This window comes from Hypomesus nipponensis, chromosome 14, assembly GCF_054491055.1.
Source record: "Hypomesus nipponensis isolate SF chromosome 14, ASM5449105v1, whole genome shotgun sequence".
NCBI classification, from domain to species: Eukaryota; Metazoa; Chordata; class Actinopteri; order Osmeriformes; family Osmeridae; genus Hypomesus; species Hypomesus nipponensis.
In genome coordinates, this window is record NC_140374.1 from 9,238,341 (window position 1) to 9,257,120 (window position 18,780).

The following is an 18,780-nucleotide window of genomic DNA, read 5'->3' on the forward strand; positions in this document are numbered from 1 at the left end:
GAGGGGAAGTTCTTGAAAGGGTCAATTGAAGTCAGAGTGAGGTGCTATCAGAGCCCGACGGAGAGCCTGTCCACTCCCTATTAAGCCCCATTGTACCAAATTTGGTTAGAGTTCCACTGGGGGTGATTGCGAGCGAGTGCAAAATGAATGGGAGTCTATGGAGCTATGGAACGGCTAAATTTGTCTCTTTCGCCTGATTGTCGGTGAGATATCTCAGATCTGATTGTAATTTTGATTGTAGTTAACACCCATCAGTGTGTATTTTTTTTGCCTCCACTTTCAAATTCAACATTCAAATTACTAGACAAAAATTATATCCTGAGAAAAGTGTATTTTTAGGGGTATAGCTCCATAGACCAAGCCTGGCTCTGGCCCTCCTACGTACTTCCGCTCAATTTTGATTTTGCTTCTGTACTAAGTCTGGCCATTAGGTACGTAACTCAGATTTTTCCGGTTGATTTTCAACTGGCCAATCAGCGAGGGAGTGGCTAAGAACGATGACATTGATGTCATGCGCTAGTTTGTGTTGTAGTTCCATAATGGCGGCGAGCGAAGCCATTCGGTCCGTTTTGGCAATGCTGCCGAATATCCATAAGCTAAAGCCAGAGCAAGAACATGTTTTGCTGAGTTTTGTTGGTGGCCATAATGTTGTGGCCCTCCTCCCCACGGGGTTCGGGAACAGTTTGATTTCCCAGCTATGGCAGCTAGCTCTGTTAGAGTAGTGGTGAAGGAATTGGCTAAGGCGAACGCTAGTGATTGGTTATGGCAGATCAGAGTGTCTCTGGGCAGATCCAATAGGTTTAAACTTCAACAGAGGACCCGCCTACAAGGAAGTCAACGCTTGTCAATGGAGCGAGGCCAGACTCTCTTTACAAATGAAATGTACGAGAGTCTGGTTAGGACCAGGCTACCATAGACCTTCATTCATTCTGCAATCGCCTGTTAACACTCTCATATGGAACTAAAGTGGAACTGCAACCAGTTTAGAACCCTGAAGTTTCCCGAGTGGCAGTTCTCCCCACATTAGACAACCTCTGGTGCTATTGAAGCAGCTGTTTGACCTTTTGCTTTCCTGTTTCATTGTTTGTATTAATGAATTATTGTTTGAAAAGGACCCCACAAAGGAGAGTTGACCACTTGGGATGGTCAACTCTTGTAGTTTTATGACCACCTAACTTGGAGACAGTTGGTCTGGATACAATGTTGATTGAATGATTGTGTTGTTTTAAGGAGTGAGCCAATCAGAGAAGAGACATGGGACAGCTACATTGATTGGTGTATAGAATGACCATATGTTATAAGTTTATATAAGACTCTGTGTGAATTGTGAAGGCTACCACTCTGTCAAACGACTCTCTCATACGGGTCCTCCAGTAGGACTGGTCACAAAGTGCTCTGTTACGTGCTTTATTTGAATAAAGAATTTGTATCAATTCGGCAATCATCATATCAATCTAGAAATACAGTGCCATTGGAAAACTTCCTTTACACACTTTTCTCCTCTTCCTCTCTTTTGTCCACTGCCTCGCTTTTCTTTGCTTCTGTCCTTTCTTCTGCCTCTTTCTTTTCTTCTGCCTCTCTCTTATGCTTATCTTCTTCCCTGCTCTTCTTGTCCGGCTTTCTCTTGTTCTCTGCTTCTCTTTTCTGTAGTTCTCTTTTCTCTTTGGTGTCCCCCCTTTTCTCTAGATCTCTCTCCCCATCTTCCTGTTTCTCCTCATCTACCTCTTTTTCATCCTCCTTTGTCGCATTGACTGAGCCTTCACAAATCCTTACAATGTTTCTCTCACTACTGGCAGCTCTGGTCATCTCCATGCTCTCTCTCAAGCTTTTTGCCTTTCTCTGACTAGTGTCCCAGCTCTTTGACCTGTGGAAAAACCTTTCCTCGTCTACACACAAGAGGCCTTTCTCGGCAGTGTCATCCAGACCTTTATGCGTTAAGGCTGTCTCCTCCATCTTTGTGTGGTCTTCCTCAGTCTCTATGGTGGGAAGAATCAGCACAGCCTGAGCAGGACTCTGCCCAGTTTGGGGTTCCTGCTGTTCAGCCACTGCAGAGATAGTGGGCAGGTCAGGTTGCAAAACAGGAGACCTAAATATAGACACATTGGGTGTCTGACCAAGAGGACTGGGATGGATCTTATATCTAAAAAAGGCTGGCCACTGACTTGGATTCTTGGTTACATGGTCCATTAGAGAGCTGTAGTCAAAAGTTGAGAGGGCTTCATTTGATTCATCAGCTGGATTGTAGAGAATACCACTCATTGTTTTCCTCTCAGAGTAAGGAGAGGTGACAATGCCATCATGAGGATCGCTTTTCAAAGATCTGGACCTCTCTAAAGGGTAGGAGGAAGAAGTTTCAAGGTTGGCTCTTTCCAAATGTAGACCTTTTTTTAGGGGATTGCCTACAACTGGGTTTACAAGTGCCTCTGTAGATGTGTTTGTTATACTCTCTCCAACTCCCTCAGAGGTAGGCTTTTGGTCACATGGGGATATCAGGATGTCCACACATGAGCTTTGCCGCATCATGTCCCCTGCATCCACATCTAAGGTGTTACCGTACTCCTTGACACTGAGGGCAGAGGCGTTGGTGGATTGTCGAAGACTCCTCTGTTGCTCAAGACCTGAATGAGCCATCTTGTCTGCCTCCCTCTGTTCTTCCATATCCAGGTGGAAGCGGTAGAGGCTGTAGCCATCAGAACTGTTGATGCTGCTGTTGCGGAACAAGCTAGATGGGTCGCGCACAGACGAGGCCCGGGAGAGCGTGCAGGTCAGGTCTGACCTGTCTACCCCGGCCAGCTTTTCCAGGGCTGTTGTCATGCGCCCATGGATGTCTTCCAGCTGGGCCAAGCGAAGGTCCACTGTCTGCAGGGAGGCCTTCATGGTATTCTCTCTCGTTTACTTCCTCCAGGCGCATGGACATGTTTTCAACCCTGAGTCCAACAAAAAGAAGAGAAACTTTAAGAAAAGGTACTTGTAAAATGCCCCCCCCCCCCCCGGAATCAGACTCAGGCGTGTTACCTCTCCGTGGTAACTTTAATACGCTCGTCTGTGGAGGACTGCTGCTCATCTTCCTTCTCACGGAAATACTCCTCAACACACTGTTCCTCAAACTCATACAAGTTTCTCAGCTCATCTGGAGTGAGCCTCAGCTCTATGAAAAACATCAGCATTGCTTTAGGAATCCTCAGGAAAGTGCTTCATTCAGTGGAATACAATTTACGCTTCAATTTCTGTTTTACAAAGACTTCTAATTGTCCTAGCAAATGGGTCATGTATCGTTAAAAAAATACATACAATTGAAACACTTATTTTTGTTTTGTTAGATTGATTGACCTAACCTACAGCTTAGATGTTAGAACTCTGAAAAAGAACTCACTGAGTCCTCTGTCCTTCTCATCCAGCTCCCCTTCCTGTTTCTTTTTGGCGCAGTGACGGAACAGCCTGTTGAAGATGATGTAGAGGTGGCTGAAGATGATGAGAGGGGGAGGCAGAATGGGCCGGTCATGGAAGGTCATGATCAGCTGATATCTCTGGAACTTCCACACCTGGTTGGAGATGGACTTTACTTCGAAGAATGTGTTACTGTGGGAAAGAAAGGTGTGTCCAGCTAAATTGAAATCTAGGATAGGCCAAACCAGTTGTTATTTAAAATTAAATGGACAATCGCAAACTTACTTGAAGACAGCAATGAGCAGATTGACCAGCAGGATATTGGCCACCAGCAGGTAGCAAGCCATGAGTGCAGGGGTTAGCCAGGCTCCAGGAATGCATGGCGGCAGCTTCTTCCCATCCTCATCATAAACATTTTCCCCACATGGAGCTAAGAGAAGAAAACTTTTTTGTTTTGACGCGACAACATTCCACATACCACATCATTCCTTTATGTACTATTATCTGTATCAGACAAATACTCACGGTTGATTTCCATTGCATAGACTTCAAGTATTTCCACAGCAATGGATAGAAACAAAAATGTAATGATGTGATGAGAAATAACCACAGGCTACACATCAAACTTTGTCTAAGTCAAGACAAAATGCAAGTTCAATTTGTGCTGAAACTTTGTGCCTAAGGTGATTTGTGTAACTTTTGTTTTGTTAATAGCTCGTCTTCACCGTGACAAAAGACACAGTTCTGTATAGTAAACTATAGGGCAGATTATCCTATATATTGTGCTAAGGCATTGGCACCTGATCAGCTGCATTGTGCACCTCCTAGGTGCACAATGCAGGTGAGAGATCTATAATGACATGTGCCTGCATGTTTGCCAACAGGTCAACAGAGAGAGCAATGATCATTGTTGAATTGGAACAAACAAGCCTCCCAATACAGACAGAAAACAACAAAATGAACATTTTAAACAGACTACTGTGAATAAGCATGAGACTGAATCCGCCCTGGAATCAGGAAACAGGAATCTTACTATGAATTCTAGCCTTACGGTCTATCGAGTCCGCAAACACTTCTCCATAGATCATCCAGTAGGGCATGTAGAAGATGTTCCTGGCCAGGCGCCAGGTGGGCTCCTCGTCAGGGTGCAGAATGGCCTGCCGGGCCACGCCGAAGCTCATCAACACCACCAGCATGATTACCACAAAGTACATCATGTCAATCATCTGGAAGCCAACCAAGAACAGCAGGGGAGTCATCCCAACTCCAGAGCATTTATTTTAAAATGAAAAAAGTTACAGGATTGTCTACAGTTAATCCCTGAACAAATACATTCATACATACAGTCAAAGTCATTACCATTTTACCGATCATCATGACATAGGGTCCCAGGTATTTGTTCACTCCGAAGATGTCAAGCACGCGAATATACCAGAAGATGATGTCGATGCAGTAGATTACCCGACCCCAGCCCATGTAGGGCTCGCTCTGCAGACGTAGCATAAGCCCAAGCAGGAAGGTGGTGATGGCCGCTAGGTCTGTGATGTTCCAGTACTCCTCGAGCCACACGTTTATCTTCTGTTTCAGCTTCCCTGGCTCCGACATCAAAATCTGAAAAGCAAGGCAAACAATGAACCTCTCCATATTATCTATCATTGTGAGTGTCTTGAGCAAATTATTTTTGAGCACACTGTGTTTGATTGTACATACGGAGTAGTTACTTACACAGTAACTGATTTAATCACACCAACAGTCTTTTTACCTGTCTGATTTTCTCAAAGCCAAGTGTGAGGATGTAGGAGATGACGGTCCACTCGTGTATAGATGGCCAGGGCTCCATCTTCACCAAGATGATGTAGTTGTATAACATCAAGTAGCTCAAGTAGGAGATCTGTCAGAAAGATTGCATTGTCAACATACTTTTAAATCACCTAATTTTGCAGAATGGGATAGTACTGTATGTGGTAGATCACTTACAGTGTTAAACCAGAACTTTGTGAAAGGAGCATTATAGAACTCATAGATCTTTCTCCCGATGGGAACCTTGTGAAATTTGGTGTTTCCTTCTTCCTCATCTCCCTTCCTGGATGTAGCATCACCACTGGCATCCTGGAGAAGCATAATGCTCATAGCACTCATTGTAACAATAATCTTGTATCTCAGTCTCTATTTGAGCCACCCATCAGCATTATATAAAAAGAAGCACAGTCATGCTTTACTAAAGAAATCTACTATGCATGTTGCATAGGTGAGTTGTTTGGGTTGAACTAAACCTTGCTGGATTTGTTGTCGTCATCCTTGTCTTTGCTTTGGTCAACCTCTCCAGAGCCTTGAGAGGACATCTCATCTCCTAGACGGAAGTCTAGCAACAGAATCAGGGGTGGGAAGATGATGCCTAGGATGACCTAGGAGGACACAGAGATACATTTACAAGTGTTCCGTACAAAATGGATTGCTTTAGTTTGAAAGGTTGTTGTGTACACATGCACGTGATGGATATACGATCTTGCTACCTTAATACCAGGACTTTTGCCCATTCTCAGGCAACCCATCCACATGTCTGTGAGCAACATCTGGCTGCATGTGTGAGCAATGAAGTCACGTTGCTTAGCAGCCACAGCCAACTTGAGACAGGTTGAGTTACTCCAGTTGGTCAGCTCATAGGTAAGGAGCTTCATGGCGACCTGCTCATCATGCTTATAGGACTGATCCAGGAGCTCATAGGCTAGCTGGCCAAATTCCCTGTGAAATGTAGACAATTATCCTTTTTGACTTTTATTAGACATCTTTTTGTTTCATCTTTAAAACATGTATTACAAAAGTACAAATCCATTCGGAAGTCAGATCAAATTGCTCAGTCTTCATTGATATGGCACAATATTGTGATTTTACACTCAGTTTAACCCACTTGGAGTTGTTCTCCAGGTCCTGGGAGATGTCGTCCACCAACTCGCTCTCAGAGGACTCGTGGGCCATGGCCTTATAGAGCTTACATGCTACCAGTGCTTTAGCCATGGCCTCCTCCCCTCTCTGCCATAGAAACAGTGCCATCTTCTGACGCTTCATCAATACTGCCCATACCATCAGCTCATGGAACGGATACTTGAAGCGACAAACCTCAGGGTCGTCAATGTCAATTTCTACCTCCTCCTCTTTCTTTTTCTTTTTCTTTCCTTTAGGTCTTGGGTCATCATCCTAGTATGATATTATGATTAATATAGGTATGAGCATTATTTATTTTCATGCATTTTACAATCATAAATTGAGTGAGATGGTTAAGAAATTGTACATTTCATTTCTCCAAGTCATCTTACCTCCATTCCCAAGAGTTTCAGGGCTTTTGGCTGCAAAGAAAAACCCAATAAAATAAAATATTGGCAAACATTCTTATCATCTATCATTATCAGACATTTATTGTGTTTCTTTGGAGATGTGTGCCTTTACTCTCACCCTCTTTAGTCCATACAGGTTATTGTAGAGATTACGGAAGGTCTTCCTGGTGTAATTGCAGCGGTAAGCCCCACCCATGAGGTGTTCCATTACCAGCCCAATGTCTATCATGGTGATGTTATAATCTGGGGGGAGGTTTCCCTACAAAAGCACAAGAGCACAGCTTGCACAAGTTATTTGCCATGGCACAGGAAACAGTATCCTGACATAAAAATACCCCATGTGTGAGTTTGAAGCATGATCTACCACCATGAATGAAGGACATCAAGATACCTTCTTAACTTCCCTCACGACAACGTGCAAGGTGTTTGCAGGACCTAGTTTCTGTGGGATGGAGAAAAAGTTAAACCAAAATACACAAGTAAGAAACAACCATGCAGGGGGCATACAGGTCGCCTCTATCTTCCCAGATTAATATGTTTTGTCTTCCAGCTAACCGTGTTATACAGCTCCTCCAGATGGGGGATGGTGAGGAAGTGGTGAATGTTCACACCATTCTCTATTAGCAGTTTGACAAAGTCCACCCTGTCCAGCACTAAGGCGTCCATCATGGCCTGCTCCAGAGAATTCACCTGGAGAGGGGTACCCATGGCCATGACTCAACTTATCTCTTTTCCTGTAGTCATCAGTAGTCAGAAACTCTTGGTTCTTACCCATCTATTGAGCTCCAGCTTTCTGGGATCCGTCTCCTCTGGAGGTTCAGGCTTCACCTTCCCCCCTTGCCTTTCTTGCCCTTGGCCTTGTTTCGTGTGCCACTGGCAGGGCTCTTTTGCCTCTCCTGGGTGGGGGCAGCAGTAGTGGTAATGCCTGTTGTATTGGGCAGAGCACTGGCAGTCTGTGGGGGTAGGCATTGGTACTCATCATGATTATTTGATTGACATGTACAATTACATTTAAAAACATGATATGGCAACTGCTTGACTATATGTATATGAGGTGGAGAATACTCACAGGTATATAGTGTCCATAGACAAATATCTGATTGCGAGCAATGTCCACTCTGTTCCATGCCAGAGCCAGGCTCAGCTGGTCTGGTGCAGATGCATTGGTGCCTGACAGCACACAAACGCACACACACACAAAAATAGGATGACCCCTTCATGTATCACTGGTGAAAACATTACCAAAGGTAATGTAACCTTTAACATTAAGAGAAAAGTCTTTTTGACTTTTGTTTCAGTGACAAAGGATCTTGTATTAAATATTACCTTTCAGTAAAGCAGTCAAAATAGACATTTCAATATCTTGCTGTCCCTCTGAACCCATTCGAAAAACTGTTATCTATGTTTGAGAAAAGAAGAGAGGGAGTGTGAATGAGTTAACATACTTCAAGGCAGAACTGATAGAGGAAGAGAAAAAAGAGGGATGTATGCATCTCAGGGGAAAAAAACTGGGACGAGGTAAAGGTTTATCATACAGTATGACAAGAGCCATGTGGGTAGGATTCCATGCTTGGAAGACTTCATACTTTGATTTTTACCTAGTGTAATGAACAGGGCCGGCCCAAGGCATAAGCAAACTAAGCAGCTGTTTAGGGCCCCTGTGGCTACCAGAGGGCCCCTAAGAGCACATGAAATTACACTTTAATGTAATTTAAAAAAAAATTATATATATATATACTTTTTTTTTTATCGGCAACGATAAGCGACGCTGAGGGGCCCCCAAATCAATTTTGCTTAAGGCCCCATAAAGGGGCTTCGGCCGGTCCTGGTAATCATGCTCTGGCTAGTATGATTGATAATGTTAGCTTTGTTGCGACAAGACTACATCAAATAGAATTAGCATGTGGCGCTTGTCACATGTGCAGCCATGGTAAATGGGATTAGGTTGGCCACAAGCAAAAGATCTCCCAGAGTTGGTCTCGGGATGCTTTAATAATAAGTGTAAGAGTAAGATTGAAACCTTGAGGAAAGAACTTGTTGAACTTTGGACTATATTTTCTCCAAATAGTAAAACTCATCTCTTCATTGTTGTACTTTTTAGTTCATGAATAAAAGTACTCATAGGCTGATTCGTGTTGAACACCTTGCATGTAACGCTTAATAACCACGGCTCCAAGACACAGGTCTCGTGATCTCACACCACTCATAAGGTTGCCAGGTACAAACAAAATCCCCGACTAACAGACCACTTCAGTATACTACATTCATGAAGCCTGTTATTGAGTGTAGATTAGATGCCACATTGTGCACGGACTCAGGGGTGCAATTTAGTCTCTGGGGGCCTCATTTACAAACAGGATTGCGCCCATTTCAGGCGTGAAATGGTGGGTAAAGACATAACGCCGTAATTACAAAGGCAGCGCACTTGAGTAAAAACGCAGATTACCTCTGCTGGGAGGGTATAAGGGAAAGTATGGGTGTGTATATTTCTAGCTCCTGTTCCCTGAATTTTTCTTTTCCTCGAATCACCCAGGGTGGCAGTAACATGAAGTAACACGTCTTTTAACGGCGAGCTAATTTACACTAATGGGTGCTGATTGCCCGACGACGATCTGGTTTGATAAATACCACGCAAATTGAAAGTATCCTTCGTGGCGGGTAAAAGGTTTACAGATTATAAAAAATGATTCCAGATCCGGAGAACAATGTTGCAGAATCACTGTCACATCTACACACCAGCCACTGTTGATGTAGAAACAAATACCACCTCCTTTGGTTTTGCCATAGAGTGCAGTGTCCCGATCGGCTCTCATGAGTTGAAAGCCTGCCAGTTGTAAAGCGGCGTCCGGGATCAAATCGCACAGCCATGTGTCCGTGAAGCACAAAACCGAAGATGAAAGAAAGTCTCTGTTTTTCACCATCAGTAGCTGAAGTTTGTAAATGTTATTGCACAGTGAACGTACGTTGGAGAGGGATAAACTTGGAAGCACTGTTCGGATTCCACGTCTGCGTAGCCGAACTAGCGCTCCCGCTCGCTTTCCCCTTCTACGGCGTTTCACTGCATGAGCAAAGCCTAGTGCGGCACTGGCTAGAATTCCCACTAAATCTGCCGCTGGGGTGGAAGCAGAAAAGTGGGAAATAAGTCCACAGGAGTTGTGGTCCTTATGTTCAGACGTACTTCTCTTGTTAGAGAACCCCGGAAATCTTGGCAGAACACTGAATTAACAGACAAAACGAGACAAAACAGAGCACACCTAGCAACCACGGCCGCCCTCGCCGGGGACATCTTTCAAAAATATGTATATTTTTACTTTGCAAGATACTAAGTGCAAGATAGTGCAAAACTATCTTGCACTATCTGGTTTTTAGGTTAAATTGTAAATTATGACTACTTTTTTATTTTCTACTATTTTTATTCTACTATTTTATTTTTATTTTATTCCCTTTAGTATTAGCTAGACCCCCCTTAGTATTAGCTTCACTTTGCTCCTTTTGTATAGTTCACATATTTAAGTTTCAATATTCCTATGTTTAATGTATGCACCTCCCTGCCAAAGTAAATTCCTTGTTTGTGCAAACATTCATGGCAAATAAAATCCCTTCTGATTCTGATTCAAATGCGGAAATACACCGTCCGCTATTTGCGGTTGGGCAAAGGCGCAGATTAAGCTGCGGTCGCAATGTTAGTAAATGAGGCCCTGAATTGAGCCTGCATTTGTCTGTCTCTACTGTTCACATGGAATGCATTTAGCTCAGCCCGTGGGATTATGATTGTGACACTGAAACACCTGCAGATTAGTAATAGAACAGTTTAAGGCCTCTTAGATAACCACACACAGCCCTGAAACTTAACAAAGATCTGCCTTTACCATTTGGTTTGAACAGCATAACAGCAGTCATCTAGGTCATTGAAATCAGCCTTGGGTTATGAATCAAATATTTACTTATTAGAGCTGAAATCTCTCCGGGCACTAGGCTGTCTAATTCATGAGAAATTCAGACATTCTGGTGGAATGATATCACTTTGTGCACTGAAAAGCGCGGGGAGAATTAGCATGAGTAGAGAGACCTGGCGGAGGATTAAAGAAATGGATATTCTCCTCCATCTGTGTCCGGTGGAGGAATGGAGTGAGAGAGGCGCTTTAACAGGTGGCTGTGTGCACTGATTTCCGCAGCCCAGATGTATGGAGTCGGCAGATTATCTCCTCTGAGTATTACAAACTACTAATCACATCACTTACCCACCCAGAAATCTGCTGTGGTCGCATAAATAGTGCTGCAGTTGACCTATTAGGCTGTCCAGCGAGTGCTCTGAGAGACCCTTTGAAGGCGTAATCTGCTAACTGTGAAGACACTTACAAGGTTGCTGCTTCTTTCCAGAGCATCTCTATACACCGATTAAACAGCTGTCTGTGTTTTAAGTATCCATCCATTGCTGTCTTTGATCCTCACATTAGGCCTAGTGATGATGGGATGCATTCTGGGATGAAGCTACTGCAATGCTCTGGACAGCTATGACTGGGATAAGACACATATTACCAGCCTGTTACAATTGAGGGTGATGGGGGGGGGGGGGGGGGTAGTGGTAGTATTGATTCACATAGTACATGATGGAGTGAGACAGATGAGTGGAAGAATGAATGACATGTATGCTTTACCAAGAATGATGTTTATTGACACTTATACCAACTTAAATACATTACTTGCATATCATATTTTTATTGTATCCAAGTTGAATACTTCTTATTGATGGTAACTGTTTGTATACTGTACATCCTTTAGTTATTCTTCTACTCACCAGTTCCTTCTTCTTCATACACTCCATGATCAGCAGTTGGATTTGCTGGGACTGACTCTTGCTGTAGTTAAATGTTTTTTGAATGGTCACCAAGAGCTGGTCCCTCACATCATCATTGATCAGTCTAGAAAAAAAACAATACAGGGTTCAATGAAAAACCAGTAGGTCATTATTCTCAGTGTGTGCCAGAAACTAATAACAGTGTTAAGTAGTGGATGCCACAGTTGATATTGTCTCACCCCCCTTCTTCTGTGAATTTGTGTGCGAAAGACATGATATCTGCGGCGCGCCCGCTGCCATCACACACCACCACAGGGACGGGGGGGTCCTCCCTCAGGCTCTCCAGGGCTATGGAGATGACATTGGGACCTCCTTCTACTATCAGACACACCACAGGGACTCCCTGACCCAGACCTAAAACACACCATGAAACATTTACTCAGTAATCATTTTGACTCAAGGTAGAGCATATGGATGGGCAACATGAAATGTGTCCCAGTTCCATCTACATGACAGTTCCCAGCATATGCAGTCTTTGTGTGGGGGAGGTCAGTGGTGACAGCTGAGCATCCCTTTGCTGTCCCTGCCTTATGACAAGCTTCAGGCATAGGATGACAAAGGGAAACCCACAGGTCACAGAAACACTCTCAGTCCATTAGTACTGTACGACAACAGGGAGCTCAGCAGGACTATGGTTCCAACTGCTGAGGAAGTCAATGTTTTGAAATATTGTGATTAAATGTTTTCCTGACTCACGGGTATTGATCTTCTGCAGGGAGATGTGCTTCTCCAGCTGCCGGCGAAGTTTAACTTCAGCTCCATACTTCCCACATGTGCCATTGTCTGACAGGATGAAATGGGAGTGGCTGTTGTTCAGCACAGACAGCTTGCTTAGAGGGTTGGACATGGTTTGGTAGGGTCTGGTCACCTGAAAATGAACAAAACCACAAAGTGTCATTCTGAGAAAGTATAAGTAGCACATGGGACAGACTAATTTATGTCTTTCTGGGAAATGCTGCACAAATAAAACAGAATCATGTTGTACTCACATCTTTCCCTATAAGGTCCTCTTTGTTCTCAACAATCCCCCATGGAGCAATCCCTATGGCACACACCTTCCCTCTGGACTTGGAGGAGTGATCCTTCAGTGCATCCCCTACATGGCGGATTACCCCTGAGTAAAGACAGCAGGATTAGTAATCATAGTTTTGCTATCAAATTGGTCATAAACACTAAATCCTGGTTAATACTTATGCGGGTCTGCGTTCTTAATGTAATGTGCAAGCAGGGCTCTCAAGTTTTATCAAAAGTTTGGTGAGAGATTCCCATACCTATCAATGTTTGGGTAAAAATGGACTTAACATATTTGCTTAAACTTAATTAGAAACAGAGACACAGGATGCAACTTGGCTTTTGAATATGTCTCAAGTAGATAAAGGATAGTACAGTATTCCATTTAGAGATGGCCCTGTTCACATATACAAAGGTGGCACTGTATAAAAACGTTATTTTTTTCATATGCTCATACTTGGTTGTACTCCTTCGGACTTGTAAACTTTCTCATACAGTCATTTTTTGCAGTCAGTTATCCCAGTAAAAGCTCTCATGAGTATTGACTATGGCAGCAGATTAATGTGTCCTCTGGCACTGTGTAAGCCATGTTTCTCTATGAAAGTGGTAGAATAGATGACAGCTTAGAGTAATTGCCATAACAATATCAGATTGGTTTGCCACTGGCTTCAGAAGTGAGTCCGCAGTACTTGTCTGGCAGTCCTGCTAGGCTGGCACTCACCAGTGCTTATTCCACCAGTGAAGATCCAGGCTCCCGTGGTGACTGCAGCTTTGATCAGTCCCTTCCCAAACACCTGCTTAAGTTTGGGTGGCAAGTCAAAGTTTTGGAGGCCTCCATGGACTGAGATGAGCAAGGTGGGCAGTTCCAGCTGCCAGTCCTTCACCATCAGGTGTAACAGGTTGTCAGGCTTGGTGTCATTAGACACTCGGATATACTGGAGAAGGAAAAGGAGAACCAGTCAACTCTGCAACTGTGAACCCTAGGGGCATGTATGACAGTAGTTACATGTTAAGTGTACCATGGCCTTGTTGATGAAGCCACCACCCTGGAACTCAATGGTGCCGAAGGCATCGGTGGCAGAGGTCTGGGTGTGTTTGAGCACAGACCACCTTTCCTGGGGAGCGTCGATCTGTACCAACTGGTGGTTCTCCCCCAAGGGCTTGTTGGTGATAGCACCAGGGGGGATGGCCACGTGCTGGATCGTTAGCTGACCACAGGCACATCTAGGTGGAAGATACAGCACACAGAAAACATACATGATGTTCTACGGAATCAGTATGAAAGATTACAAGGCATTTTCTCTGTTAACCCCCCAAAATAATTTGAAATAAGGTTTGCCTACAATGTTTGACTTATTTCCTGTTAGATTATGTGCTAATGAGGTAATCATCAATGCAAAATCTAGAGAAAAGTGGGTTTATGTAATGTTCTTTTGTTTGTTAATCTGTGTGCCTGCTGTAAAGTGTTCTATGGTTTGCTAATTCCTGGCGGACTACCTGTGAATGAAGATCAGAGAATCTTTTTTGGCTAATTTGCAGAGGCTGTCTTTTGTCCTTGTTACCCAGATTGTGGCGGGGCTCTTTAGTGTCAGTAGCCATCTCTGGTAGATACGTGCCTGTATGCACACAGATCTGTTCTTTCTAGCAGTTCTTTGCTTGTCTGTGTTATGTGACTGAGTGGCCTTTATAAAGAGCAGGCAGACTCGTCTTCATGAGTGATGTATATCTTATTTACTCAAAGACCATGCATCACAATGGGACTGGTACAGTTACTGTATGTGAAGTGTATGTAGATTATCTTACCGGGCTGGGTCTTTGCTCGGAAATTTGTGAATACATTCTCTTTTTTGGAAGGTCCTCTCTATCCAACCTTTATGTGCCTACAAAGGTAAAAAAAGAAAAGGAAATTAGCCCCACCACTAAATATAATAATGTCTTATAACTAGAAGGGTCTGGATCCTTCCTGTTTTTATGCTGGAGGATGTTTGAAACTGTTGAACCAGCAGACACATTTGAGCAATTCTTATTAACACAAAAGTGCATCTTTTGTCAGAAATGTTCTTTACCAAAATCTTAAACATTACATTTATTTTAATCCTGACCAAAAGGTGGGGACATGAGCATATACATCAACATGGTACAAAATGTGCCATGATTAACACAAGTTTATTATTAAAAATGTTGTTGAATGGTTTGAAAGGGTAGATTGAGCTCCAATGAAAAAAAGAGGGGTAATGTTTTAAGATACGCCATTGGTTTCATCCAGAGCATGTCTTGTTATGCTTGGAGTTATTAGTGCATGGCAAATTGAATAATAGGTCTGCTGTGAGTTGTCATTGTTCTGCTGTTCGATTCTGAGAAAGAGACAATGAACATTTTCAAACAAAAGTTGCATTCCCACTAGATATTAAGTTCTGCTTTAATTGTTGAGTGATCTGGCTCCAGTGCTGGGCAAAAATAGTTCACAGCAGAGCCAGTCTGGTCAAGTTGATGGTGTACAATGGTGCACAATGTATAGTCAAAAGAGACAGCATGTCTCATGCTTTCAAAATATTTGGATCCACTACAAGTCCACAATTGTAGGAATTGATCTATTTTAGTTTGAAAATTTAAATACAATAGAAATCATGAATTCTAGTTCAATTCAGTTTGTCTCATAATGTAACTGGTAACAACTAGACAACAGAAATCTTCAGACTACCATACTGAATAATTTGATATCAACAATAATATGTCAGGCAATATACAATTTCAACAAAACATTATTCATGGGATTCTAACATTCTTACCCTTCTTGAGAAAGATGTGATCAGTAGAAATAGTAAAAACAATAATAAAATCTCTAATTGCGAAAAGTCCATTGCCTTTCGTCAAACTGTTGTCTATGGTCTCTATTCAAAACGTGACACATTGTTCAAACCCTAACTTCAACATAATCCAAAATCATCAATGACAAAGGACGTAGATCTATCATACCATTCACTGCCATCTGTAGCTTTAGAGAAATGTAGATCCGCTTACAGTGTACGTGGTCTTCCATGAGCCCCAGAAAGTCTTTCTTCTGAGGACTAAAGGATTATGAACCAGGGTGGGTCAAAGAAAAGTTTAAGAGTCTGCATGCTCAGTCAGAGTCTATATCTGGTTATTTCTTTTGGTGCTGCCCTACTGGTGCTCTTTCCCAGTCTGCTGATCTCATTGAATCCCACTGGACATGAACCTCCATCACTTTATGAGGGGCCGTTCATTTGATGAGCATGTGAGCAGACTCTTTGTTTGGCTAAGTCTCATGACTCCAGTTCAAGGTAATCCTTTTGGAAGTCCCATGACCCCTCTCTCCTTGCCTACAAGGTTTTTTCATCCCTTGCTAGAACAAGGCACAATAAATCGACTATAAATCGCCATCCCCTAATCTCTAACTTGTTGAAACCCCTTTTCACTTCCCAGTGAGGATGATATTTCATGTGTAGGAAGATTGGGATGGAGATATGGTAAGAGTGTCCCATTCCTAGACATGTTGTCTGGTTCCAAAGGAGAGGCAGACAGGAGGCGATCCCCAATGTTAATCTGAAAATGTCCACCCCCCCCTCAAACCACTTTGATTTAATCTTAATTAGCATAATTGGGAGAATTGGATCCAGGCATTCTTTTGAAAGGGTCATTTTTAAGACATGACTCGTCGTCAGTTAGGGGCAAGGTCATTTCATGCTAATTGCTATTAATATCTTGAGTCTATTTCCTCACAGACTTTGGTTGAAGAAAAAAACATTAACACTAGGAAGTAGGACTACCTTAGTAACACCGTATGTTAATGTTGATCTGCAATTCTCCATCTTTTCCTGCTGCTAGTGAACTCTCTTGGGCATTCTTTTCCTACATGAAAGTGGACGCATGTAGAGAAAGGATTTTAGAATTATGCACACACACACACAAAATGTAGGAATCTGCACTGTTTAAATTTCCTTTCAGAACACTCCTTTTATGGTTGGAACAGTTTAAGCCTGACTGTAAGTCGAGGTAAGAATGACAGGGTTGGTTGCTTGCCTGCCTGCCTGCTTGTCTGTCTGTCTGCCTGCCTGGGAGAAAGAAAGCTAGGATCTCCCTTCCCACTCTTTCTCACCCACTCTGGTAAAAACACACATGGACTGCTGTTAATTACAGCTGTAGAAAACAAAGAGCACTTCCAGAGAAGTTTGTCCATTATGACGCATCTATTTTAGCTTAAACACATTATCCACACCAATTAAAACCAAAATCTTGTCAGCAACCAGCAGTCTTGTTAAAGTGCCCATTGAACACTTAGTAAAACCTGCAAGAAGTGGATTGGGTTTGGGTTGGGATTTGAGCAAACTCAGCAATTAATAGGATTTATGGAAAGCTTAACAACAATAAACAACATTCATTTGTTATGTTAGATACAAAAGACAATTGTACATGTTGCAAATTAAAACTGCATGTTCAGCATTAGGATTGTCAAGATATAATGGACAATTATGGATTATCTTAATTATTTTTAGCCACACTTATCAAGCAAAAAAATATATACTTAAAGTACACTTACAAAGTACAACTATACATACATGTACTCAAGTTCAAAGTCTATTAGAGTGTGAATATACAAAATCTGTATTTGTTAGTATACTTACAAATACGTACAAAACAGATACATAAAAAGAAAATGTATGAAGTTCTCAAATACATTTACATTTGCTTCAGGTAAACTCTTTGTCTGCTTGGGTTGACAGTCATATATGCTAAAAAAAAAATATATATATATATATATCTAAATCTTGAGACATAGATTACTTCTGAAACTGTTTTCTCACTCTTCCTACAATTGTACTAATGAGAAATGTTTCTAATATTTCAGTTTTGAAGACAGCATAATAGAGCTGTTCATAGTTGTATGTTGTACCCTAAACTATTTCACATGGAATCACATGGCCTTTGCCTGCTGACCCACAGCTTGGTGTCCTCTTTGTTTTAGAGCTCAAGGAACTGCTGGGCCTGTCCGCCCGTGGCAACACAGACTCGAGTGATGTGTATGACAAGCTTCTCTTCTAATCTGTTAAGGGTTTTTTGCAAAAATATTATATAATGCTAAATGTAAAATATTTTTGATACAGATCTTTCAGATAATCAAGCATTATTTATTCTAGTCTTCATGGTCTGATCTATGTAACGAGGAATGTGCTGTGGCAGACATGTGCAATCATGTATTAAACATATTAAAACAGGGTTCCACATTCTGGCATTTAGCAAAAGAACAACCAGACAACAATGAAAGTGAAATGGATCAGAATTGATTGGGGGGACCTGTGTGGAATTTGATGTCACCAAGGGTGAAGATAAAAGCTACTAATTGCTGAGCTGTTGGGATGAATGGAATGCCCAGAGTCAGAGCTTAATGCTATGTGACAGAGGGGAAACCTAGAGATTTCTTTAATGCTGAAGAATGTTGCATCTGATTCCCCTCCCTCAATCATTCTCAGGGTAGTTATCAAGGAAGAGTTAATTGCTTTTCAATATTTAGCAAAAAATACACAAGAAACATACTGTAAGAGAACGTTAGTCTGCTAAGTTAATACATTTTATTTAACCTTTTGAAAATAACAGTTTTTCTGTTTGTAAAGGCACTCATTGTTCTCCACTGAGTCTGAAAATCCAGTTAGCCATCACATGAGTACAACATGCCTCTTATTAGTCATATGATTTGAGGCAGTCATAAGATGTGTTTTAACACTAGAGTTTCTTTATTTACCGTATTTCTTCGATTAAACGCCGCCCTCGAATAAACGCTGCACCAACAATGAACATTGTGTAATAAACGCCGCCCTCATTTAAACGCTGCACCAAAAAAATAGGTAGCTGACTTTGCCACTAACAAATTCGCCTTTCATCAACCCCATGTTGCGTGCTACAGATCTGTTGCTGATGGCAAATATGCTTTTTTGGTAACAGTCATTAGGGGACGCTTCGGTAGCGCGCCGCCATTGTGGAGTGAAAATTCCAATTTACAGTTACTGGACAACAGCACAGATAGTTACATACTAGCTAGTTATAGGTAACAGATCATTTTAAATATTTTTTTTGTGTTGACGTTAGCTAGCTAGCGTCGGCAGCTGTGTACCTGGCAAGCATTAGCAGCATTTGTATAGGTTAAATGTACGTAGTTAAATATCAGCTCATGTTCAA

At 42.2% G+C, this 18,780-nt stretch overlaps 1 protein-coding gene across 1 annotated transcript; it reads right to left on the minus strand.

The window, feature by feature from the left end:
* Nucleotides 1-943: 943 nt before the first annotated feature.
* On the minus strand, nt 944-15,778 carry LOC146258521 (transient receptor potential cation channel subfamily M member 1-like). The gene is given in 29 exon segments (XM_084672548.1): nt 944-2,890; nt 2,892-2,927; nt 3,016-3,148; nt 3,374-3,579; nt 3,673-3,817; nt 3,913-3,933; nt 4,439-4,613; nt 4,747-4,998; nt 5,150-5,278; nt 5,365-5,496; nt 5,661-5,792; nt 5,901-6,129; nt 6,296-6,582; nt 6,702-6,731; nt 6,838-6,978; nt 7,111-7,161; nt 7,275-7,409; nt 7,491-7,555; nt 7,558-7,672; nt 7,789-7,889; nt 8,046-8,118; nt 11,518-11,641; nt 11,757-11,931; nt 12,274-12,445; nt 12,567-12,691; nt 13,310-13,523; nt 13,608-13,812; nt 14,392-14,468; nt 15,565-15,778. Coding segments are annotated over 29 exon segments (5,088 nt in total). The 5' UTR covers nt 15,568-15,778; the 3' UTR covers nt 944-1,485.
* Between the last annotated feature and the right edge of the window lie 3,002 nt (nt 15,779-18,780).